The sequence below is a fragment of the Vipera berus genome (genome assembly GCF_964194415.1).
Source record: "Vipera berus genome assembly, chromosome: 9".
Lineage (NCBI taxonomy): Eukaryota > Metazoa > Chordata > Lepidosauria > Squamata > Viperidae > Vipera > Vipera berus.
The window spans coordinates 9054842-9082370 of NC_138212.1; the positions used below are offsets into that span (position 1 = coordinate 9054842).

A 27529-nucleotide genomic window follows, 5' to 3' on the forward strand; every position below is an offset into this window, starting at 1 on the left:
GGATAGTAGAAGAAACTTCCTAACAGTAAGAGGCATTCTCAATGGAACAGGTGACCAGGAAAAGCGGTAGACTTCCATTCCAATCAGATGGCCATTGATCATGGATGATTTAATTAAGTTTCCTCCAATGTGCAGCAGGTAGAATTCAGTAACCCCTGTGCCCCTTTCCATCTTGATAATTATATAATTCAGTGATGTCAAAAATGAAGCAGACTTCTTTGGTTGCCATGGTGTGTACCTATAGGTAGTTATATAAGTAGTTAGCACACAACTTTCATCATCTTTTGCCATTGTAACCATAATGGTTACATTCATGTTATGATTTAACCTAGAGGGATGCAACTCACATCTGTTGGAGAACAAGAACAGGCTATGCTTTGGATTAGGAGCTAGGAATGCTAAGGGATGAAGAGTTGCTCTCCTAATAACATAAGCTAAACTATTCTGTAAGAATCCCAGCCTCAAAGTTCATTGCCACAGTCCACATTTGATTAGGCAAAGATCCACTTGAAGCAATGTCCCTTTAAATGGGAAACGCTAGTCTTTCAAGCACCTTCTCTAAGGCTTTAAAGGAAATCTTTTTGGTATAAGTCTCTCCTTCGCCATCTCTCAGTTCTTGTGGGAGCAAAAAGTCCTTCTCAGAATACTTTTGACTTAGTCTTGGGGAATCTCATGCAACTGAGTTCTTTGTCTAGAGTATTAAATCATTAAACATAAGCAATAATAACCTCCTGCCACACTGTTGTGTCAACACTCCAAATTATAGCTTCTGTGGACAAGATACTCTATTGTCGTAGGTGACTAACAACTCCCCACTTTGCTATGAAGGAACAAGGTGTGACTCATGGGGCTTCAACAGGCAGACAGAGATCACATCAAATGCTCTGGCACCAGGAAATGTGAACCTTAGCACCCATGTTGGTTTAACAAGCTTCAGGATAAATCCAGTACAAATAGGTGGTTCCCATGGTTGTCAACATCAGATTAGATCAACCTTCTCCAACTGGTTGCCTTTCAACTGCTGGAATGAAACTCCATCACCTCCAGCCAAAAGTGAGCTGTTGGTTGGGAATAACTGGGAAATGTTAAAACTTTCTGCTGTTTGGCAGAAGGACCATAATAATAAAACATTAAAGTGTAGTGATATCACATTGCCATTATCAAATCCACAGCTTTCCCAGTCACAGCATACAAAAGTTGGACCATTAGAAAGACCGAATGAAAAGAATTGAATTTCTGAATTGTGATGCTGGAGACAAGGGTTAAGAATATCTCTGATTTTTTTTAAAAAACAAATCATTCTATACTGGATGAAGACCAGACTTACTACTACTTCTACTTACTATCATGGTAGCACCATAATGAAGTTAATGTTTAAGTATTTTTGAGACACCATGCAAAGGCACAATTCATTGGAGAAAACCGCAGAGACCTTCTCCATGGACAATGGCTGATCACTGCTGCCCAATGTTACACAAGTTGGTAAGTGCATCTGTAGACTGCAGGAATGGTATCTACTTAGGGTAAATGTGAGGATGCTTCCAAGGGGATTATCACAACAATTCAAGAGAGTTAAGCCAAATAAGAGAGATTCAACCAAGGTATCTGTCTGAAATTAGCATTCACTACCGAATGCAGAGGTAAAAGCTATATATGAAGTGTTGTATGTATTCCATGAGCACATTTAAGTGTAGAATAGTCTGTCCCCAACTGAAACTCTAAGGATATCTTTCTTGACCTACTGTTGACCCTCGAATGAGATAAGAACAAAGCTTTCAAGTTTACTGTTCTTTACAACAGATCAGATTACACAAAATGAGAACATGTGAGAAATAAGTAAGAAGAACTTTGATATGTCTCTACTTTTTTTTAACTGGGGTTCAGTCTAATGCAGGGGTAGGCAACGTTGGCTCTTTTATGACTCGTGGACTTCAACTGGCTCAGGAATTCTGGGAGTTGAAGTTCACAAATCCACGAGTCTGGGAGTTGAAGTCCACGAATCATAAAAAAGCCAAGGTTGCCTAAAGGTAAAGGTAAAGGTTCCCCCGCACATGCGTGCTAGTCGTTTCCGACTCTAGGGGCCGGTGCTCATCTCCGTTTCAAAGCCGAAGAGCCAGCGCTTGTCCGAGGACGTCTCCGTGGTCATGTGGCCGGCATGACTAGACGCCAGAGGCGCACGGAACGCTGTTACCTTCCCACCGTAGTGGTCCCTATTTTTCTACTTGCATTTTTACGTGCTTTCGAACTGCTAGGTTGGCAGAAGCTGGGACGAGTAACAGGCGCTCACTCTGCTACGCGGCACTCGGGATTCGACCCGCCAAACTGCCGACCTTCTGATTGACAAGCTCAGCGTCCTAACCCACTGAGCCACCGCATCCCTGTAAGGTTGCCTACCCCTGGTCTAATGTTTACATATAATATTTCCTGGTGAGATAAATGGCATTTTATCAGGGGCAAAGAATCAGGACCCTTCATGTAGGTTGTAGCATAAATAATTTATTGAAGTCTATACACAAGAACCCAGTCAACTAACAGCACTAAATAGGCATTAAATAAGGGTCTGCTGAATTCAAGGTGGGGGGGGGGGCTGGCCTGAGTCTCTTGTGGAAACAAAAGGATTGTAAATTGATGACTTGTTTTACTCTGCATTCCAAGTCTGCCTGCTCTTCTCCTACACATTTCTAATTAAAAGCACCCAGTTACATCACTTAAAATCTTTTGTTTAACCTCCATGCATTTTTTGAAGCTGAACCTCTGCCATCAAAAGGAAGTGTTTGAATTAATTATGGGATGGCAATCATGCCCCATAAAATTAATGAGAAGTTTTTATGGGTATTTTGTGTAAAGGAGGGTGGCATATTTTTTCTGTTTCTTAATTAAGCCCTAAACCAAAAAGTAAACAATGCTGTAGATAAACAACAATGGGAAGACTAAGTCATAGTATATTCAGAGCCTGAGAGAGATTCAGAAGGGAAAACATTAGCTAGTAGTAATAACTTGGTTATCTGGAAAACTAATAGATAATTAGTTGGTTCACAGAGAGGCAGTTAATAAACAACTGGGGGGAAAATCTGCCTCAATAAGCAAAGAAACAGTTCCAAAATGAAAGCAATTTGACTGCTGAGATTTTTATAACTTATTCCATTCTCTTCAATAAATCTTGTTAAAGAAAACTTTGGGAGAATATAGCTATCAGCTGAAGTCAACAGAACCTGAGAGATGCAATGTAAAAATGTGTTGGGGCAGATTATGTTTTCATTTTAAGGTATATGTCTAACAATTGTTTTTGAGGATGTCTAGCAATGGAAATTCATGGTTGGGGGATGAAATTTAGCTTTAGATTTGTCTAGCCATATCTGTAAATTTTGCTTGGGTGTCAAGGCTATGATACTTGGAGAAGATTGTGAAGCTACAGGTAGCCCAAGATTTATGACTACTGTACATCACTGACAACCATACCTGGATGACTAAGAATCTCCATAGACATTTACACATAGACATATGCATTTTGGGATGAACACCCTTCGAATGATGAGAGAATATGAATGGATTTCCAGAAAATACTGCAGACTACAGGTACCATTTTTGCTTCAGTTTGAGATTCAGACAGCACAGACTCATCCCCAATAGCCTGTGCCTGTCTTTAACAGTGAAGGGACACAGAGCAGAAAACATCCTGCAGCCAAGAAGGCTCCACACACATTTGCAATTCTCAGGTTACCCTGAGGACCCAGGTGTAGAAGGAAAAGTCTTCATCAGGGTCCAGTCCAAGCTGGGAATAAATAACGTGGCGACTGCTTTAGAAAGAAGGTTGTCGTTTATTGAAGAGGAGAGCCAGACAGAAAGATGGCTCTGGAAGAAAAGAGAGAGAGCACATGTAGGGAGTAGGTTTTTATACCCTCCGGGGCTCTTGAGGTTGTTTCTGTTCCTGTTTGAGGCTTTGTATTTCCTGTGTCATGTATTCTGACCTGAGTCTGGGTGTTCCCTTTGGCATCTGTGGGTTAATCCTATTATGTCCTGCCTTAGAGTTTGGGTGGGGTATGTAGATTTTAGGTGTCTTCGTCTTCCTCAGCTTCTAGCTGGACGGCTCCAACCTTCTTGAATGGATTATCACATCTGCATTTCTACAGAGCTGGTTTCTGCTTGGAGGAGGATGACTTGGGGCTATTAAGAAAAACTGGGCATGCTTTTCTGCCTCTTTAAGATCCTTTGAGGAAATATAATATTCTGCTCTTTTAATATTTCCTTCTCTGGGTTGGGGGGCTGACTTCCCACACAGGTTAACCTCTAAAATGGTTTCAACGACTCTCTAAAGGAATGCAAATGATCAGCTGTCTGCAAGCAATATAAATCCTTCCACGCCTCACCATCTAGTCAGAGCTGAAGAAGCTTCTTGGATGAAAAGCAAAACATCTTCAAAAGAAAGACAAGAAAGTCCAGTTGCCTCCTGAAAAAAGCACCTTTGGGACAACCATACCTGGATGACTGAGAATCTCCATAGACGAGTGTGCTTAATAGTTACCAGACATGGGCTGCTAAACTCTGGCTCACCACTAAGTGGTATGAGAGTTTCCTGTGACTCTTTGCTGCCCTCTTGTGATTCACTAGACATTGGCAGCTCAGGATAGATAGCCCTTATTTGACTCCTTAATATTTTTTTCTCCTTGTTTTTAGGATCTTCTTCATGAATATTGGGGAATGTAGCCCAAAGCATTTTGAATGAACTGAACAGCTGAGGATTGCCACTAAAACAATCCACCAACAGGGATAATATCATGTTAACTACACACTCCTGGATCCAGAGCACAAGTCATCTGTCTCCACATTACAATAGAATAGAGAGGAAAGGGACCTTTTCTACTCCAGCCCCCTGCTCAAGCAGGAGAACCTATACCTTCTCAGACAAGTGATTGTCCAGTCTCTTCTTAAAAATCTCCAGTGATGGAGCGCCCACAGTTTCTGAAGGCAAGCTGTTACGCTGGCCATTAGCCAAATAGATATCTGATTTCATAAAGTGCCAGGTTTTTTACCAGGAGCTTATCATTTCTCTTATTTATATATCTTCTTGCCTTTTTTTCATTTAAATCTGTCACAATTTTTGCGTGAGCATATATTTTAACTGGAGAGATAATTAGAATGTTTTATTTAGTCCTGCAGTCCAGGCCAGAGCAAAACCTATTTTGCTCTTAGATCTATTCCCAGTGTTGAAGGAAAAATCTTCGACAGGGTCCAGTCCAAGCCGGGAATAAACAACATGGTGACTGCTTTAGAAAGAAGGTTGCAGTTTATTGAAGAGGAGAGCCAGACAGAAAGATGGCTCTGGGAAAGCTGACCACATGTAGTAGGGAGTGGTGGGTTTTTATACCTTCTTGGGCTTTTGTGTGGAGTTGTTCCTGTGGCATGAACTTTGACCTGAGTCTGAGTGTGCCTTTCTGGTATTCTGATGGTGGTAAGTTAATCCTATTATGTCCCAAAAGTCATATCCTGCTTCCCTGGGGCTATGGCTGATGACTGTTGGATTTTTTTTGGGGGGTGAGGGATTGTTGTTTCTAGGGATCTTTCTTTCTAATCCCATCTTCCAATCTTTCTGACAAGATTATCACATCTGCATTTCTGCAGACCTGGTTTCTGTTTGGGGCAGAGAGACTTGGGGGGGGCGGTGGGTTTCTGCCTTTAAAATCCTTTGGGGTAATATATTCTTCCTTTGGGGAAATATATTCTGCCTTTTTAATATTTCCCAAAATATTTCTTTCTCTGGATTCTTCCCACACCAGAATAGATTTGTTATAGCCTTGTGCCAATGACAAACTTCCCATAGTGCTTCTTTTTAAATTTCCCTTAATCTCCTTTATAAGTAGTAAAGAGCACTGTGGGAAATTTAAAACGGCAGCTTCAAGGTTCCACCTCTCCTAGCAGGTAATTTTGCAACTGAGAGCCATTAATATGGAGAATGATCTATCAAGAAGTGTGTTTTTTTTGTGTGTATTAGATTTGTTTGCTGCCCAGCTTGCTTAAAGGCAACTCTGGGCAGCTTACAACGTTAAAAGCAATAAAACGAAAGTGTTTGGTGAAGAATCTTCACATTTGCTCTCTCTCTCTCTCTCTCTCTCTCTCTCTCTCTCTCTCTCTCTCTCTCTCTCTCTCTCTCTCTCTCTCTCTCTCTCTCTCTGTGTGTGTGTGTGTGTGTGTGTTCACGATACCCAAGCCTATTATAAAAAGACACTGATATCAATCGACATAAATAGCATCACCATGACAAGCTCAGCCTGAAATTTCTAGTGTGTGTGTGTGTGTGTGTGTGTGTGTTCTGGAACACCCAATCAAATAGTTTCATTTATCTCTTCCCATATTCACACCCCCACAAGATAACATCATCAGCTTCTGTATCTCCAGATGTTCCCATTGTTTAAGGATCAAAGGAGTCCATTTTAGCATTTAAATGATTGTATCAGCGACTTGTGCACAGACAGAAATCTTTTGTACCAGTCTCAGAGGACACCTGTATAATTCAATACTTCAAAACAACAGAGGATGGTTAGATTTATTGTATTTAGCATATGCATAGGCAAAGTGGCATCAGAATTAATCTCAGCCACTTTGGCACATGCTGCTCAGCTATAAAGTGTAGGCATGCATGCAAAACTGATGGAGCCATTTCAGGTGAAGGCACAGGGGAATTTGAGTGGGTACCACACCTATGCATTGCTACACAACATCTGGACGTCCAGCTTCAGTTATTTGCATTATTCTAACTGATACTGTGTTGCATTATTTTGCAATGTATGCATAGAGTTGCACATGCTCTTATTCCTATGTTTGGCCATAATATGTAGTGTTAGTTATTTTGCACGGAGTGGTGAAGTTACTATATACCAGTGTATCTCAGCCTTGGCATCCTGAAGATGTGTAGACTTCAGCCACCACAATTCCTCAGCCAGCAAATTGCTGAGGTTGAGAAACACAGCAATATACTAAACAGGACCTTATTCAGTGCTATGTACATTGGGCTGGGTGTAGAAGTTCCCAACTAATTAAAATGATGTCTTAGTGGCAGTAACACCACTGAATCATGATAATGCTGCATGCATTGTTGCCATAAGTCTTACTTTTCAAATGGGGCCCCTCTATTTCAAGCTTTTAACTATTATTTCCCAGTTTGAAAGTGTTTTCAACTAAGTCAAATCTAGTCTAAAAATAGCAAAACCTGAGGAGGCAGAATAGCAGTGGCTAAGTGCAGTTAGCAGTCATTATTTCTGAATTGGCGTCCTTACAAATGAATTAGATTTTGCCTATTTAATGAAGTATCCTTGTTTCTCCTGTGCATATATGTAGCAAATCAACCCTGGATTACTTCTACAACCCCTCAATGAAACTGGTCTTTCTCAGTGAATAAGGCAAAATGTTGTTAAATATTTCCTAGGACACAAAGATTCCAATTAAGTAGATTAACTGGAATAAAGCTATGAAGCCATTATGAAAGAATTCTAGTAATGCAAGTTCTGTTTATAAAGAATAGTATTCTATTTCTCCTACTCACTCAAAATTAAGGGCTAAAAGCAAATCTTTTTTGTGGATGCCTTGGTACACTTTGAGCTTGGTTGTTTGCTTAGACATTTCATTACCCAACTAGATAACATAATCAGTACTAGTGATGTGGTGTTTACTCCCTCTTTATATACAGTAGCTTGCCCTGCCATCATTGGTGGGGTGTATGGTTTTTCTCCTTGGTATTTCCTGAATTAGGGTATTGTTTTCTGCTTGATTGTTTGCCTGGTGTTAATCCCTATTTACCTGGGTCTTGACTGCTGGAGAAGATGTGTTCTCTTGGCTTTTTTATCGTCTCTTTGGAACAGTGTGTAAACATGATTTATCTCTATGTGCCAATTGATGGCTGATTTGTCTGAGTGTCAGGCTTCCAGGAATTTCCTAGTGCTTTTGGATTTAGCTTGGTCTAAGATGTTCACAGTTTCCCTGCTGAAACTATGGTTAAGTCTGTCTGTGTAGTGTGAAATTAAGAATTTTCATAGTGTATTCTGACCAGTGGTTGATGTTCATGGATGTGTTCTGCTAGTCCTCTGCCTGTCTGTCCTATATATGGTAGTGGTTGTTATAGTCCTCACACTGTATGTTGTAGATGATTCCTATTTTTTCTTCTTAGACTACTGGGTATTTTTGTTTACCCTAAGATGGTTTACTTAACATTTTAGAGGGCTTAAGTTGGTTTGGGTGCTATGGTAATGCTATGAGTTTGTCATTGTCTGTTGTCAATAGGAATTTTGTGAAACTGAGCAGCAGGATAGCAGTTGGCTACTAGAAATGATGTAGCTCCATCAGCAGCAGCAGTCTTCTGCTGCCATTTCATTTTGCCTCTTTTTCACTCTTGATCTATTAAATCTTATTTGGAGGAAGGAAGTGGAACCACAATAATACTAGTAAGAAGGGAATGTTACACACCTACACATTGCTGATCTCTGTCAACAATGCTTGAGTTTGCAATCCTAAATGCCACTTTGGGCACCACATACAACGTTTGACCTAACTGGGAGCTGTGCTCAACTTCTGGAGAACAGTGGAGAAAAAATTGCTTGCTTTAAGTTTAACAGTCTATCAAGCAGCATTGAAATGAGAAGCACCTCCAGGGTTATGAAAATTAGTGTTCAATTAAATAAACAAATAGATTTTTTTTCAAAAAAATGTTTTCTAGAATAAAAAACCCTCAGCTAATATGACAGCCAATTCTTAAAGTAAATTTAATGAACCACAATCTCTTCTTATATATAAACTGATACTTCTTCGGTCTTTATCAAGCTTGATTCCTTTGAGTCAAGTTCAACAGTTGGTTATTTCACAGATGTACCAATAGCATATACAAACAGTAAAGAATATTTGTAGCTCAGAGTTGAACTGTGGAGTCCTTGGTGCTCTCTGAGCTTGATTGTTTTCTTGCAGATGTTTCATTACCCAACTAGGAAAATCTTCAATACTGTACAGTTCAGTACAGCACTGATGATATTGTCAAGTTGGATAATGAGACGTCTGCAGGAAAACAACCAAGCCCAGAGGTGTGCATATAGTTTTCTTAGCAACATTGTGGAGATAGTTTGTCATTTTCTTCTAGGGATACTTTTTCTCCCCCAACTTCTCAGTCTAGCCTAGGGCCACAGAAATTTCTGACGATGTTCTGTCCAAAAATAACTATGACTAATTCTGTTTAGTTTTTATTCAGGATCAACAAAATTGGCCTTTTGATGTATTATATAGTAAATATTCAGGAGGAAGGAGGAGGGAAAGCCAGAGTGATGGACAGAGTTCAATAATAATTAAAGAATAGACTTTATACTAATTTGAAAAAGTCAGATGATATAGAAAAAAAATGCCATGGTAACATTGTTATCTTCCAGCTGTTTTTTCACATGACCTGAGCACAAAGAAAAGTGATAACTATTGCAGCTACTTGATTGAGAGGATGTGAGTACAAGTACATAATTTCTGGGGGTGGCCGGGGGTGGGCGCAACACAGATTGGGAATCAAGACACAAGGATTTTAGGGGGGGAAGCAAATGCAAAGATGAAATGCAAATATAAATATGCATCCATGGAGAATCAAAATTGGGACGGAGTGTTCTTTTCCACCTGTTTTATACACCTCCTCCCCAAAACTCCAGATTTGAGAAAGTTTGACTTTTTTGAACCAAGTTTATGATTGCATCTTTATTTCCATGGAGGATTAGAAAAAAGGTCCCAGGCAAGTGTCTCTAGGGAGATTCTCAGTCATCCACGTCAGAGATGTCTCAAAGGTACATTTTCAAAAGGTAACTACTATTTTTTCTTGAGGAAGAAGATCTTTTGCTTCTTCTTCCAAAAGCTTCATTAGTGACAGAATGATGGGTGGATAGTTTCTGACAGTTATGATTGGATGGTGGTGGTGGTGGGCAATAGAAAGATTGTATTTCTTTGCAGTCATCTGGTCATTAGCACTCTCTCTGAGAGCCATTGAGGCATAGATAAACCCCCAGAGAGAGTGCTAACAACCAGACGACTGCAAAGAAATACCATCCAATCACAAATGACTTCTTCCTCAAACAAACAAATAAAAAAAAACCAGTCCAGTTGCCTTTTGAATAAACATCTTTCAGTCCCAACCACATGTTTTTCTATGGAAGAAAATCCTTGCAACATCACACAGGGAGGATTTCAAAACCGAGCTCTGCCTCCTAAAATATGTAATCTAACACCTAATCCAGATTAAGACCATACTGTTACAATATGTTCTAAGATGTAATGCTTTTTTTTTTTTGCAACAGTCTTGGAAATGATTGGCAAAATATTATCACATGTTCTAAAGTAAATACCATACCAATGAATGGCAAAGGAGCACACTTACATATTAGAGCTATTCAGCACTTGCATAAAACTTATCTAAATATGTAAATTGGAATGTGTGTGTGTTTCCTATATAGTCTACAGTGTATATTTATATATGGTTAGCATAGGCACACAAATGCATGCACAAATAAGTTAAGGGACATTCATAATGATTTTCCAAGAAACCATCTTGGGTAATGTTAACAGACAAGTAACAGAGTCACTAATATTTTTAGGAAGGAAGGGAGGGAGGGAGGGATCTCCTTTTCAAAGTATACACTTAATCTATTTTTTATTTTTAATCCCATTTATATCCCGCCCTTCTCCGAAGACTCAGGGCGGCTTACAATCTAAGAAGCACAAATCAATGTGCTTAGCAATAGCCTTCATTCTATGTATATGCCTGCTTATTAGGGCTTTTGGGGGCCCCCACGTGGCATTATTACAAAGTCAGTTTATTGCCCCCAACAATCTGGGTCCTCATTTTATCTACCTCGGAAGGATGGAAGGCTGAGTCAACCTTGAGCCTGGTGGGACTCGAACCTGCACTAATTGCAGGCAGCTGGTGTTACTTAAGGAGGCATTAGCCCACTGCTCCACCAAGGCTCTTTATTTTGAATGATGGGTTCATATTTTTTAAGCTTTTTCTCCCTAAAATATATTTCAACCATCTTTCTAAATTTGGGGTTACCCTGAGTGTGGTGATACCTTGGTTTTATGATTTCCCTCTCGTTCACAGGGAAGAAAAACCATGGTCATCCAGATGTTCTTATATTCCAACTTCAGGCTTCTGTGGTCTAGAAATATCATAAAACAAAATTGATTTTTTAAAAATATCCATCTCTATTGGAACCGTGGGAAGTCAACCCCCACCCTCAGAGAACGAAATATTAAAAGGGCAGAATATTATATTTCCTCATAGGATCTTAAAGAGGCAGAAAAGTATGCCCAGTTTTTCTTAATAGCCCTAAGTCTCCCTCCCTCCCTCAAGCAGAAACCAGCTCTGTAGAAATGCAGATGTGATAATCCATTCAGGAAGGTTGGACCCCTCCAGCTAGAAGCTTAGGAAGACAAAGATACCTAAAATCTACATACCCCACCCAAACTGTAAGACAGGACATGATAGGATTAACCCTCAGATGCCAAAGGGGCACACTCAGACTCAGGTCAAAGTACACGACATAGGAAATACAAAGGCTGAAACAGGAACAGGAAACAACTCCAAACAAAAGCCCCAGAGGGTATAAAAACCCAGTCCCTACTACATGGGCTCTCTCTTTTCTTCCAGAACCATCTTTCTGTCTGGCTCTCCTCTTGAATAAACTACAACCTTCTTTCTAAAGCAGTCACCATGTTGTTTATTCCCAGCTTGGACTGGACCCTGATGAAGACTTTTCCTTTTACAGAACAATGCAAAGCTTGCAATGCTTGTCATGCATGGAGCTAAGACCTATTCCCTGCAAACTGTATCTGAACGTGTTGCTGTTTTTTAAACACCAGGCGTAGACTCCCATTCAAAGTTAATAATTCTACTAATAAATTCAAAACACAATTTTGCATTTAATCCCTGAATCAAGACAAGTAAAGAACAATACATGTGTCCAACATGAAATATTGGGTTGGATCTTCCTTTCTGATAAAGAATAAACCTCTGATTATCTTTGGAGCTGAACAGGTTTTCCAGCAGTTGCGCTTTCTTTAAATTCAAATATTAGCTGCCCAATTTCCCCATTTTTCTACCACCAATACTCAAATCATAAGTTTACATTATCGGAGAAATGTACACTCTGCGATAGGGGGAGGGGGGGAAAGCTTACTACATTTTCTCCATTATATTCAGGGCTTTTTTTCTCATAGAACGCTCAGAACGGAGTTCCGGCACCTTTTTTGGATGGAACCTTATAGGGTAGGCAAGGTGGGTTGTATGACACGTGTGAGTTCCGGCACCTTTTTCTTTTACAAAAAAAGCACTGATTATACTCTAGGAAGATCTTGATGTTTCTTCAAGAGACATAATATGAAGAGGTGGATGGTGGACCCATGAGCTGGTAGGTTGCCCCATTCAAATTTTAACATGGGTTTCTTGCTGGAAAAGAGATTGGAAGATATACAACCACTACTTTGAGTCACAGTGGATGCTCCAAACCTATGATGCATTATGCAAGGACTCAAGTCCAGGACATCCTCCTTCTCCAGCATTTAAATGTTAACTTCTTCATTAGTTACTCACTGTTTTCTTTTAGACAACCCTGTGAAGGCTGTCTTCCATCTGAAGCTTTGTCAAGAATTGCAGGTGAGTGAGATTCAGTTCACAATTTGACTCTGGATATTTGACTATAACCTTAAATTTGGACAAGAGACTATGCTACTGTATTTAATCTTTTGGAATAGGCTAGTTCTGATGACATTACAATGCATATCCGTATTGTTCCCCTTTGTAGAAAAGTTATCAAATGAAAAAAGAATTGTGTAAAATTTGCAACTCCATTTCCTAATAAATTGGCTTCAAAAGAGAGAAGAAAGGATGCTCAAGAAACTTGTTATGAGAAGTGCAAGAGATTTAAACTAAGTTGTTTTTGCAAAAGTGTTTTATTTTTATTTTTATTTAACATTTATTTATTTTTTATTTTTATTTTAATTCCATTTATATCCCGCCCTTCTCCGAAGACTCAGGGCGGCTTACAAGCTTAGCAGTAGCCTTCATTCTATGTATATAGAAGGCCTCCTCAGGGTACCGTCGGCTAGGCAATGTCGGCTGGCGACCCCCAGGGGGAGGGCCTTCTCTGTGGGAGCGCCAGTCCTATGGAATCAGCTCCCCCCTGAGCTTCGGATGGCCCAAAATCTCCAGTCCTTTCGTCGCGGCCTCAAAACACTCCTATTCCACCAGGCTGACCTGGACTGACAGGCATTTTAATTATATTTACAATTTTTAATTTATTTTTAATTTTTAATTTTAATTTATTGCATAGATGATTTAAATTTTATTTTTATCTTAATTTCTGTACTTATTATATGTTTTGTTGTTAGCCGCCCTGAGTCCTTCGGGAGATAGGGCGGGATATAAATCCCATAAATAAATAAATAAATAAATAAATAAATAAATAAATAAATAAATAAATAAATAAATAAATAAATAAATAATATGCCTGCTTATTAGGGCTTTCACACACACACACCCCCAAGCGGCATTATTACAAAGTCAGCTTAATTGCCCCCAACAATCTGGGTCCTCATTTTACCTACCTCGGAAGGATGGAAGGCTGAGTCAACCTTGAGCCTGGTGGGATGCGAACCTGCACTAATTGCAGGCAGCTGGTGTTACTTAAGGAGGCATTTCTGGGATCTATGGCTGGATCATGGATCAGAAGCACGCAGAATAAAGACTAATAGAAGTTCTAACATGATTTGGTGCTCTTGGATAAACAAGTTAGAGTCACCTCATTTTCCCTTCTCCCCCCTTTTAGATCATGCCAGATTTTAATCATCTCATGAAACATAAATTAGATGGAACACAAAATGAAAAAGGTATCTTTGAGATTTGGCCATCATCCAACATAATATACTTCTGGCTCCAAATAACATACAGGCTAGAATACAAGGATATATTTTAACTGGGTGTACAAACACCAGTTGAAATGTGTGTCTTACTTAAGTGGCTGAAAGGGAAGCTATAAATCCATTGTCTAAACTGAAAGAAAGCAGTGTAAAATTGTATTATTGAATAGAATTATTTAAATAATCAAATATAATCCTTTGCTCACACCAGCAATAATGGGACTTCCTAGAATTTTTATTGGGATTATTTATAAAGGGTTATTGAATTCTTAATGTGCAAAAACTCATCTCTTGAAAACTACCTCTCTCTGACACTTAATGGAACAGGATTCTTTAGCAGCCATTCCTTCAACGTTTAAGGACTTTTTCTGCTTTGCTACAGGAATCTTCTCTTAAATGCAGGTGATCTGGTGATCTTTTACTTTCTATCAGATTGCATCTGGAGGTTGGAAGTAGAGGTGAGTGAGAAACCGGACACACATATACATACTTGTCAAGTTTAATGTCTAGTTTAATGAAGAGAAGGGCGAGGGGTGACATGATAGCAGTGTTCCAATATCTCAGGGGCTGCCCCAAAGAAGAGGGAGTCAAGCTATTCTCCAAAGCACCTGAAGGCAGGACAAGAAGCAATGGATGGAAACTAACCAAAGAGAGAAGCAACCTAGAACTAAGGAGAAACTTCCTGATAGTCAGAACAATTAATCAGTGGAACAAGCTGCCTTCAGAACCTGGGAATGCTCCAACACTGGAAGTTTTTAAGAAGAGATTGGACAGCCATTTGTCTGAAATGGTATAGGGTTTCCTGCCTGAGCAGGGGGGTGGACTAGATGACCTCTAAGATCCCTTCCAATTTCTTCTTCTTCTTCTTCTTCTTCTTCTTCTTCTTCTTCTTCTTCTTCTTCTTCTTCTTCTTCTTCTTCTTCTTCTTCTTCTTCTTCTTCTTCTTCTTCTTCTTCTTCTTCTTCTTCTTCTTCTTGTTATTGTTATTATTTTGTCCAAAGTCAAAACATGTGAGGAAATGTTGATAGATATGATAGCCAAACATTCAGTTGTGTGAGTTCTTCTTTTTCCTTCCCCCTATATTAACTAAATATGTATCAGAGAAGTATTGCACTGTGCAGGAACACAACATTCAACAAATCAAATACTGAAACATTAAAAAAAATAATTATGCATATTTCAATAGGATATTTCTCTTCGAACAGAAAACTTACTTATATCTTGTTGGACGTGAAATTTGTTTTAGTTAGTACTCAGATTTTCACATACCCATTTATTCAATCAATTTATATCCCCCCACTCGTCTCACGTTATTTGGTTCCAGTAATAATGGGTCTCCATAGAAAAGTGCCTTGTAACTAGTCTACCACAGTGCTTTAGCTGTTTCTCTACCCAACTTTTTTTCATTCCAGATTATGGAACATTGTTCTAGTACCAATCCCATGATGTGTCTGTCATTCAACACTTTAAATGTTAAATGTTGTACCATTGTTATGCATTCTGTTATATACCTCGTGTTCAAAAGTGACTAAGAATCGGAATATAAATCAGCTTCCTCCTCCTCCGTCATCTTCTCTTCATTTCTATTATTTTATTATGATGATCACAATGAAAAGTCACTATCACTGCTATGAGAGAGGTGGCCATGTCAATAATTTTAAATAAATAAATAATCTGAGTAAAATTTCCAACATCCCCTGCCCGATAAAACCCATTTATGTCTCACCCACAGGAAGTGAACGCCTCTTATTTCATAGCAGGAGAAAATTAATGATAATGCTTTATGAATAATAATTATAGGGGAACTGTTTACACAGTTACTGGTGATAATGCTGCTTGGCCTCATTATTGCCACAGAGGCGGCCAATAACTGTGATTTAATCTTGTAGACATCCATGCTTTTGTTCTTTGCAGATCTCCTGCCCTGCAGCAAATTGTCCCAAGACTTTTGGGTTCCAGCTGACCTCACAAAACCAATGATGAAACAATTATTTTGGGGGTTACTTCTGGTGAGCTCAACAGGTAAGGAAATTAATTCTGGGTAACCGACCTTTTCCTATTTGTAAGCTTTATTAGGATCTTTGCTATCAATACCAGGAGGTTAAGTAAGCGGAGGAAGAGACAGCGAGCAACATTCCAGATTCAGATGTACAAATTTATCAATGTTGTTTCCCCCTCATTCTCATTCTTGGATCCATTTTTGCTCCCTAACTACACAATTGTCACAGAATAACTCTACAGTAAGATGAGCAGTAAATAAATTAGCATAGCATAGCATAGCATAGCATAGCATAGCATAGCATAGCATAGCATAGCATAGCATAGCATAGCATAGCATAGCATAGCATAGCATAGCATAGCATAGCATAGCATAATATATAATCAGTCTGACCCAGTATGAAGCAAGAATGTTGAGTATAAACTTGGAAACCTAAAGTGGAACTCCTTGTAAATTCCAGGTATAATCTCTCATTTCCTTTTCTAGATCTATGTGATATGTAGTGAAAAACAAAATGACAATTATAAATCTATGATGGAATAAATTAAATAGAAATTTTTAAAGAAATGTACGTCAGATAGCTATATACTTAATCTTCCAATCCTAAGGTGAAACCTCAATTTAAATGACCCCATTTAGTGGACTCTGAAAGTAACAGACCAAATTTCTTCTAGGAAGAGCAGACAAGTGTGTTGCATGTGTTCTGGAGTGGACAGTTAAATTTTTTGTTTTTACTTTAATTGTACATCACTACCAGTAATTTGTAACATTTGTGTTATGATACAAATTATTTAATTCACAACAATTTATATCACTTGCATGATGACATCATGATGTATATGTCATGAACTGCTGGGAAAAAAATAAGATTTGCAATTTAACAACATTCAGTTAAACTGAGATGTCACCATTCTTTAAAATGGAGAGGGTTAAAAAGAACTTAGGCCCATCTATTTTGTGAAGGCAGCATTATGAGGACATGATGGAAAAAAGAGGATGTCAGCAAGATAAAAACAGCAACGCTGTAACAAGCTGGGTAAGAAAGAAAGGCAGGGAAAGATTGTTCCCAAGTGTTCTGAAGTAAGACAATTGGCTAACACTGATGATGTTACTTAGTTTGGTAATGAAATGTCTGCAAGAAAACAGCCAAGCTCAGAGAGCACCAAGGACCCCACAGTTCAACCCTGAGTTAAAATATTCTCTTTTCTTGGAATAGAGTTTGCTACTCCCCTCTCAAGAAAAAGGACACACATTTCCATCAATTGTGTAGGTTCTGATTTATGTAGATAAACACTAATTTAGAAATGGCCATTATAATAATGTCAATAGATTTGCTATTTACCTGTCATCGGAGTATGGGAAACCTGTTTACGTTCTTAGCCTGCTCTGCTCTCCGGGTGCTAACTGAAAGCAGATAAGTTTGAAGTTTCTCCCATTCTTCTTATGGCTTGCTCTTTCCAAACTGGTCTCACCTTTCCAATGAAAACAATCCTGCTATGGTAGATCTCCAGAGAGAAAGTTGCCCTTGAACCACAGTTCAGTGCGTAATATTCAAAGTTGCCATCTCAGTGTTTATGGCATCAAAATTCCTCAGGTTTCTATTCCTCTTCTACCTTATGTGGAATCACCTGGTCTCATTTTGGCGCAGAGGAATATCTTTGCTGGAGAAAGTCCTTCTAAGTCCTCTTAGAAGAACAACAGCAAGCAAGGCTGTTGTTCTTCTAAGAGAAGGACTTCATGCTCAGGTGGGCTCTAGAAAATATCAAGTGGAGATGTTCCAAGCAGTGGGTGAGGTCCTAGCGAACGATCGTCTTATGACCATTTTTTTCTTTGGTGTGCTTTTATCTCAAGTCTTGGCACAGGAAACTACTACTGACCGAATCATAGGCGGCTATGACTGCAAAACAAATTCCCGTCCCTTCCAGGCGGCCCTTGTAACTGGAAGTAAAGGCAATTGGAGGATTTATTGTGGAGCAAGCTTGGTGCACCCATGTTGGGTGTTGACAGCAGCCCATTGTAGAGCCAAACAAATGTAAGTCAAAGAAGAAATTAGCATTAAGCAGCAGGGAGAATGATAAGGATATTTATCATAGGATAAGAGCCTTGCCTTGAGAGCCAGTTGATATAGTGGTTAAGACGCTAAGAATGGGGGGGGGGAACCCAGGGGTGAGTTTCTCCCTTAGGCATGGAAGCCAGATGGAAATCATGAGACAGTCATTCTTTCTCAGTCCACATCAGCATCAAGGTGACTCTAGGAAAGAGACTGGATCAGCTGAGGGAGGAGTCAAACGGGGAATTAGTCTGTAATCCTCATAAGAGGTCTGCCCCCTTTGAATGCCACTGAACCTTATCTAGTCTGGCCCAGGTGCAAACTGCCAGTCTGGGAAGATTCCTGTGCAATAGGCATGAGCAATAAAGTAGCTAAACTCTTCACATTGTTCATGCCTGACACTGACTGAAAAACAAAAAACTCTCCTCACATCATGCATGGTTTTGTTGTGTGAACTAGGCAAGAACCCTGCTACCATGCAGGACAAATGCTAAGAAAAGGAACAAGAGTCTTGTTCTTTACCAGACAGCACAACAAGAAACAGCCCTCAAAATCCATGTCATTCCCCCCACTCATAATTTGACTTTCAACCCCCAAACCCCAATATGCAAATGAAGATTCTCAGTATAAGCATGTTTTAAAGAACTATCTATTGCCTGTTATGATCTATTCAACCTAAAACAGCAGTATAATCCATCAGAGTCAGTTTGATGTAGTTCTTAAGGTGCTCGCCTAGAAACCAGGTGGTGGTGAGTTCCAGTTCCGCCTTAGGCATGAAAGCAGACTGGATGACTTCATAGCAATCACTCTTTCTCAGCCCAACTCGCCTCCAGAATTGTTTTTGTGGGAAAAATAGATAGGAGGAAGGAATATTGTGTATATTTGCTATCTTAAGTCACCTATAAAGTAATAAAGATAGGACAAAAATCTAACAAAAAATAATTTCTAGTTTCTATTGGGTGTTGTTTCTCAGCCTTCTTCATGTTTTTCCCCCCTGGGCCTCATTTTATTCTTTTTTATTTTATACAGAGTGAAGGTGTGTTTAGGAAAGCATAATCTGAAAAAGGTTGAACCAACAGAGCAGTGTGTGGATGTCGCTCAAGCTATCCCTCATCCAGAATACAATAAAAAGAAACTGAACAAGGATTACATGCTTATTCGGCTTAAACCCTGTGCCACAATAACTAAAGCAGTTAATGTCACACGGCTGCCTACCAGTTGCCCAAAAGATGGGCAACAATGTACTGTTTCAGGCTGGGGCACGATCAAATCACCTCAAAGTAAGGAGGCAAAAAGGGATGGGCAAATGTTGTTTTCCTCTCATCATCATTTATACAAATATGGCAGTGGTGGGATTCCAATATGCGAACAACCGGTTCTCTGGGTGGATGCCGCTTCCGGAAGTCCGTTCTGGGCCTGGGCAACAAAAAATTAGCTACTGGTTCTGACAAACTGGTGCGAACTGGCTGAATCCCACCACTGAAATATGACCCTGCCAATTTCTTACTGCTGTTTAATCTTCCACTCTGAAATTCAGTTTGTCTTATTGTACTATAAGTGCCAAGACAGACATCTGTGAAATGGCCTGTGTACTTCTAAAAAGGATGAGCTTAAAAGAAATGAGAACCCTGGGGTTAGGATTATGGGCTAGGGATGGGTTTGGGGTTAGGAGGACTAAGGCTAGGGCTAGGGCTAGGAATAGGGTTGGGGTTGGATTCGTTTTAGAAGGGACTTGGAGTATAATCCATAAAAACTAGAAACACTCAAGGCTCTGGTGTAACTTGAAGTAGAAGTGCAATGCTGGAGCCATATGTGAGAACACAAGGTATAAATTAAGTGTGGAAATCTCAACCTTTGGTTTCCTGCTTGTATGTCAGAGGACCCCAACCTTTTGGGCATCAGGGACCAGTTCCGTGGAGAAAGGTTTTTCCGTGGACCGGAGAGTGCATGGTTTTGTGTGCTGCCTGCATCTCGCGGATGGGGCTTTGCTTGTTTGTGTGGACCTATTGCTGGCATACCGTGGCCCGGTACCAGTCCACAGACTGGGGGTTGGGGACTCCTGTTGTATATGAATGAAAACCTAAGAACTGGCTCACCAAACCATTAAACAATTCAGTCAACATTTCTCAACTTCATGTTCTCCAGAGGTATTAGGGTTCTGCCTCCCATATTTCCCAGGCAATGTGATCAAAGGGATCCCAAACAGATTTCTGATGTCTACTCAGACATTCTTGGTTTCTTATAACGTTCTATAGTTGGCTCAAGTTCTGCTTGTTGAAATCTGGCAATCGGGCCTGATTAGAAGGACCAAAGATGAAAACTTTGAATGAACTTCTCTCCCAGGAACATCTAAAAAGCCACAGATATGCCTGATGTTCATGCATCGCTAACTTCTTTTGGTTTTTGTCACTATTGACCAATTGGTATGTCTTGCAGACAAACTTCCGGCAAAGATGCAGTGTGCAAATGTCAGCATTGTTCCATCTAAGCAATGCAATAAAGCATATTCTGGTAAGATCACTTCACACATGTTGTGTGCTGGAGTACCTCAAGGAGGCATTGACTCTTGCCAGGTAAGATGAGAGCTGATGACAGTTTCAGCCCTGTGCCTACAGGCTTTTAAGAACATGCGAGAGTTATAGTGGTTGCATAACAACTAGAGGCATGTACAGATAGTTCTCAACTTATGACCATTGTCAGGGTAATGATTTAATAGCTAACCAGCTTGGATAATGTGAGATATATGATATAATGATGGGAATGACTCAGCAGGGTCTATGTCCCTTTAAGAGACTTTGAATAAAGGGAAGGCTCTGCTGCTGTGTCCTCTCTCTTCTGTTTCCTGCTGTAATTGTGGTTTGTTGGATCCTGCTGTATTAGCACATGTGTGTATATTGTTCCTGTTGTATGATATTGTAGATAGTGTAAGATAAATCACCATTTAATATAGACCACTGTTTACTGTGCTTACTCCTGGGTTATCTCAGCGCAATAAGATTGTGCATGCTTTGACAACCATGATTGGGACCAAAATTTCCATTGCTAAGCAAGGCAGTTAAGTGAGTTATGCCCAATTTTACAACTTTTTTGCATGGTTTTAAGCAAATCATTGCAGTTATTAAGTGAATCATGCAGTGGTTAAGCAAAGCTGCCTTTGTCTGTTGTTTTGGCTGGTTGAAAGCCAGCTGGGAAGCTCACAAATATTGATCCCAATGGTAACTCCAGAATTCTGCAACGGTCATCAATACATGCCAGTTGCCAAGCTCATGAATTTTGAACACATGAGTGTGTGGGATGCTAAAACGCTACAGCATTGGAAGTGCTGGTTGTAAGTCCCTTTTTTTCAGTGCAGTTGTAACTTCAAAAGGGTCACTAAGTCAAGAACTATCAGTATAGAGCAGGGGTGGGCAACCTTGGCTCTTTTAATGACTCATGGACTTCAACTCCCAGAATTCCTGAGCCGGCATGGCTCAGTATGGAAACCTCTCCATTTCTCCTCAGCATGGCTGGCTCAGGAATTCTGGGAGTTGAATTCCATGAGTCATAAAAGAGCCAAGGTTGCCTACCCCTGGTATAGGGGTTCCAATGTCATGGTTCCGATAGATGAAACCATTTAAAGAACTTCAAGGCAAGAATTCTTCCTTAAAGAACATTTTATTAGGAAACAAAGTATTGGCACTTACATAGTTGAACCCAAAACTGAGATTCTTTCCCCCAGATACAAAGTAACAAGTTGCATTTCCCACCCCACACACGCTGTCTTAAATCACATTCCCCAATTAACACAAGCCGCAGGATTTTCTCACCAACCTCTCAGCCTGCCAAAACCTTATCAGACCATGTGTCCTTGAGTTCCCAGACGTCTACATTGTTATGGCTAGCCAAACCCTCAAGCATTTACCCCATCCCCTCTTCTACATCTGAACTCTAAAAGAATAGAAAAGGCACGTTAGAAGCAAAGACTTGGTTGTTTGAACAGGGTGGCCTGGACTGAGGGATTGGATTTTAGAGTTTAAATTTTAAAAATTTTAAATTTTAGAATGTATTTATTACTTAGGGCTATTGATTTAATCTTATTTTAATTTTTATACCTTGTGTGTTGTTAGCGTTTTAATTGCCCTGTACACCGCCCCGAGTCCTTGGAGAGGGGTGGTATATAAATCTAATAAATAAATAAATAAATAAATAAAAGAGAAAACGGCTGCTGATTCTCAGTTGTCAGAGCGATGACATCCATTGTCACGGCGTTGACATCCATAATGGCTGGAGGCATGTGTTTCCCTCTGTCAAGGGTGGGCAAATGTGCCAGTGCTCAGGACTGCAGTTAGCGGTTGGGATCATATAAAAATGAATTAGATCTTTTTCTTGAAGTTATACTAGGATAAGATCAACATGGGAATGTTAAGTGACCATTTCTGCCTTTTTTTTCTTGTAGGGTGACTCTGGAGGCCCTCTTGTCTGCAACGGGCTAGTTGAAGGTGTGGTTTCTTGGGGGACGTTTGTGTGTGCTCAAAAAGGGAATCCAGGAGTCTATGCCAAAGTCTGCTGTGTTGTCCCGTGGATTCGGAACACAATTAAGAACTGGATACGCTCTCTCTATGATGGATTTGAATAAAGGAAGATAACCATTTCTGAGAAGGCTTTGGGAATGAATTTCCTGGCATATCAGGGTGTGTGTGTATGTGTGTGTTTCTCCCCACGTTTCCTGAATGGGCTTAGGGTTAGAATCTGCAACTATGAGGGACATTTCACATATTATGAGATCTGGCCAAGGGCTCCATACAGCCGGGTCAAGTTATGTGGTTGATTTCTTGCAAGTTTATTATTTCCTGGCCCCAACACTGTCAATCTGTATTATGAAAAGAGACAACAATTTTGTTTTTTTTTATATAAGCAGTCCTCGTCTTACAGCCATTCATTTAGTAACCCTTCAAAGTTACAATGGCACTGAAAAAAGTAACTCATGGCCACTTTTCACACAACTGTTGCAGAGTCCCCATGGTCAGCCATACAATCAAAATTCAGACATGTGGCAAATGGCTCGTATTTATGACGGTTACAGTGACCTGGGATTATGTGAGCACTTTTTCTGACCTATTGACAAACAAAGTCAATGGGAAAGCCAGGTTCACTTAAGATCCATGTTACTAACTTAACCATGGATTCACTTAACAGCTATGGCAAGAGAAGCCATAGAATTGGGCAAAACTCACTTAACAACTGTCTTGCTTAACAAGAGAAATTTTGGGCTCAGTGGAGGATTATCTGTATAAACGAGTGGTGGGGGAGCTTGAACTGTCCTATGGGAAATTGGAGTGGGCAGGTGATTGGGGCCACAAACATCCTCATTCTTGGCTCTCACGTTCTGAAGGATTGGAAGAGTAAAGAGTTGGGGGTCGGGGGAAGAGAATGGGAAGGAAAAAAAGTAACTGCCCAGGTGATCAATATCAAAACCAACTTTTGAAGGCTCAACAATTTAACTCAGGTATATTTTTTATTATCAGTACCCCATTTTCATACTTCATTCCCACTTGGTAAGACCAATGACCACATTGCATCTTTCAGTTGCTCATCTCTTCCCTCTGTTTGGGCATGGTAGGCACCAATGTAGGAGGGTCTATGGCAATGGCTGGCCAGAAGAAAGACATGGGGCTGTCTGGTTCCTGCTCCAATGTCAGAGCACTTTGTGGTTAGCTAAATTCCAGTAAGGAACTCTGGAATCTGGCTCTTGAAACACACTGGTGAACAGGGAGGACTGCAGGGTGTAGTCAAAACTTTAAGTTTGCCTGGGCAGAAGTTCAATCGTACCATCATGGCTGCCATCTTGACTTTTCTTTTTTACCCTATGGACAGTCCTTAAGCATGGCATGGTTGGGCCAAGCTTCAGGTTTTACCTGAATCATGGATTACATTAAAATGGAGAACCTCAGCGATAGCTTTCACCCCTGGCTTCTGGTGTGAGTCATGGCTGACTAAAAATGTCTCTGTGAACAATTGGAGACAGTGATCCCTATGCAGAGCAAAAGGCTGGTGAGTAAAACCAGTCCTTCACCTTTCTCCAAAGAAGGAGAGACTGGGAAGTCACCCGGAGGTGCTCTGAATTGCAACTTCTCATGAGGAGACCATAAAACAGCCATCTCCCATGGGCTTGAGCACCAGGAGCCAAGAGGACATCTTTGTTCTCAGTAGCGGCACAGCTTTTCACAAGGACACTAAGTCAGCTGAACTCACTTTCTAACTACTTTGGGCAATGTTCCATTTAACCAGTTTATGGATATTAGAGACCTTCAAAACAGCAAACTCAATTGGACACCTGGGGAGTTGTAACTCCTTTGGATTTAATTTTTTTAAAAATAGAATCATGAAAATTTAAAATAATATACAACTGACAAAAAAACAGGGGGAAAAATGGCTTTTGATTTAAGAAAGCTTTAAATGGATTGGGAGACCAGGGAGATTTGGAATATTGGTTATTTTTTCTGTAAGATTTGAAAAGCTAGTGTATAATGAAATAATATGTTTGTGGGAAATGACCGAAATGAAGACCATATTAGGAACTGAGTTTTAATAAAGGTTGATAAACCGCCCGGAGTCATTCAGTTGTGAGATGGGTGGCATATACATTTAATTTTAAAGTTTGCAAATGGATACCATTGGTAACCGAAAGATCAAGCAGAAAAGAGTTAAAATGGCTAACCCAGCTATAACTTTTTCTCATCTTAAGAGTTTTTTTTACATGACCTAAAATATTAATAAGTAATATCTCAGAAAGGATAAAATTTTCATGCATAATGTTTTAAAAGATGATGAGAAAAAAGTGAGAAACTTTTACCTGACTTAGACATTGTAGAGTTTGAAGCATGGAAGACAACAATAATGGGGTTACCAGGATGGGAATACAAAAATCAAGAAAACAACGTAGAACAGCTGCAACAGAAAATTCTAGGCAATGCCTTTTTATTTATTTATTTATTTATTTATTTATTTATTTTATTAAATTTCTATACCGCCCTTCTTCCGAAGGACTCAGAGTGGTGTACAGGGCAATAAAATGCAACATACAAAAGTCAAAAAGAAAATTAATTTAATTAGCCCTAACAATAAATAGTTAAAATAAACTCAAACCCTTAGTCCAGGCCGGCCTGTTCAAACAACCAAGTCTTCAGGTCACGGCGGAAAGAGCGAAGGTCGGGAGCCATCCGGAGCTCAACAGGCAGTTGATTCCAAAGGGCTGGCGCGCCCACAGAGAATGCTCTCCCCCTGGGGGCCGCCAGCCGGCAATCCCTGACCGACGGCACCCTGAGGAGGCCTTCTCTGTGAGAGCGCACAGGACGAAGGGAAGTTGACGCCGGCAGCAGGTGCTCCCGTAGGTAGTCCGGACCCATGCCATGTAGGGCTTTATAGGTCATCACCAGCACCTTGAATCTTACTGATATTCTAGGATTACAGCCTCAACCTTCATTTATATAAATTGATTAAAACTGGGAATAAATCAGAGGACAACAAGTCCCATAGATGAGTGATCTTGTTACTTCTTGGTTTGTACATTGAATCTTTCTTCAAATACTAATGATAATTTTCTCTGAAGTGTCCCATTTTACGGCTACTCTAATTGATCAGATGTTGACCAATACTTCAAGCAGAGTCATTTGCTGTTAGCCCTTTGAGGTAGTCCAGAGAAAAACAGAACGATGAATACTAGTTCTATTTTCATGTAAGGTTAATATCGGACCCCAGGGGAAAATCCAGGCTGTTCAAATGAGTATAAAGATTTATTGCAAGTGTAAGCTCTCTGCAAGAATCTGAACTGCTGACAAATTAGCAGTAGATAAGAGTCAATGTTATTCAAGGTGGGCTGGACTTAGATTTCTTGTCCGCAGGAAGGGACTCATGATTGATGACGTGTTTCATCCCTCCACCAGGCTCAGCCTGGTTACCTCCTATAGTTATATTAATACAATCTTGCTTCTCTGAGGCAAGTGTCCCACCCCTCGTGTCCTTTTACTTCCCAGAAAACTAGGAGGGTCCCTTCTGAAATGCTTTCTTCAAACGGAGATACCTTTTGCATAACAATTGCTGAGTCCGCAGTTCTTCCTCCTCCCTCCCAAGGTTATTCTCATATACCATTATAGTACACCTGAGAGGGGATCAAAAATAGTCAAATTGGCATATGCAACCACATGATCAATGCTTTGGCCCCGTTGGGTTTTTTTGTGTGGGGGAGGAATTGGGCTTTCATTATGCAATTATGGATACCTTCTTGACTTTTTTTTTGACAAAACCCTCCTCTCTCATGCTCCTGCTTTCAGGCTTCATAGGTATTTGGTATTGCTTCTAAGAGGCATCTGTTTCTTTAGCTTGGGAGGAGCACTGGCATGTGCCTAATTCATCCATTGTTACAAAGGATGCATTGTTGGCAAGCGACGAGAGAATAGCATCTTATTCTGAAATATGACCCAACTTTGGGGATTGGCAACTTCCTTCAGGTCAATGGTTGTAGTCTATTTTTGAAATTATACAAAGATTTGCATACTGGGTTTAGAGACAGAAAAGGGTTATTTCACTCATAACCAATGAAGCCTATAAGAATTCTTTCATTATACCTTATAACAATAAGGTAGTTTCAGTCATCAGTAAGAGGTGGCTTTTCATAGGAGACTTATCTCCTTTGTGGTCAAATGAAATGGACCACTGCTTGGTAACAGATATAATAATATGTGGAAGTGACCTTGGGAGACCAGGCAAAGAGATGCTGCCTAGGGAGTGATCAGATAAAAGGGAACATAGCCCACAGCTGCATAATGGGCAGAGCAAGAAACTCAGGGGGACCCCTCCCTAAGTTATCAGAATGTAAAGGTAATGGGGGGAGTATTGTATTTTCAGACTTGCAAGATTCTGTTAATGTAGCTTTACAATAAATAAGAATTAGCTCATCTTGCCTAGTCTACCTGGTAAGCCTGATACAGTTCAGATGAAAAAGCTGGTGTAGGCAGATTTGATCCTGGCCAACTATGCATCAAGCCAGGATGATCCACTTCCTCAGTGCTGTCATGGGTTAAGATTCATTGAGTCACAAGACTCTTTGTTCTTATTGGATACTGTTCCATTATGAAACTTATTTTATAGGTAGAGATGTTATTAGTCTGATGTTGACCAAGATGGTATATCTCTATGAAACACATCACCTACATTGCTGGCACTATCCTTGTGGGGATACAACTCCTTTTAACTTCTGCCTGCAGGCAGAACTCTGCACTGTCCATTCCTCTGCTGGATGAAGCTAGCTTAGTAGGGGAACTATAGCATTTGCTACCCTATCATTACAGAATCTCTAAGCAGGCATTTCAACATGTTGCAGGCTTGCAACATTGCATCCACTCATCAGCTATGAACCTTGATTTCTGCATCTGCAGGAGGTTTGTCCCTGTAAATTTACCCTTCAGCACCATGGTGGGTGTACCCTTATCCACAATAGTCAGGTATTACGCCATCAGGAAGGGGTGCCTATTCTTTCAGATCTACCCACCCATTAGAAGTTCCTCTAAGTGACTCAAAACCAT

At 40.1% G+C, this 27529-nt stretch overlaps 1 protein-coding gene across 1 annotated transcript; it reads left to right on the forward strand.

The window, feature by feature from the left end:
* Positions 1-15899: 15899 nt before the first annotated feature.
* On the forward strand, positions 15900-22584 carry LOC308671906 (trypsin-like; the record flags this gene model as incomplete). The annotated part of the gene is made up of 5 exons (XM_081334404.1): positions 15900-15942; positions 17771-17951; positions 18999-19249; positions 20406-20542; positions 22405-22584. The coding sequence occupies 5 exons, from the start codon at positions 15900-15902 to the stop codon at positions 22582-22584; spliced, it is 792 nt and encodes a 263-aa protein (XP_081190530.1).
* Positions 22585-27529: the final 4945 nt, after the last annotated feature.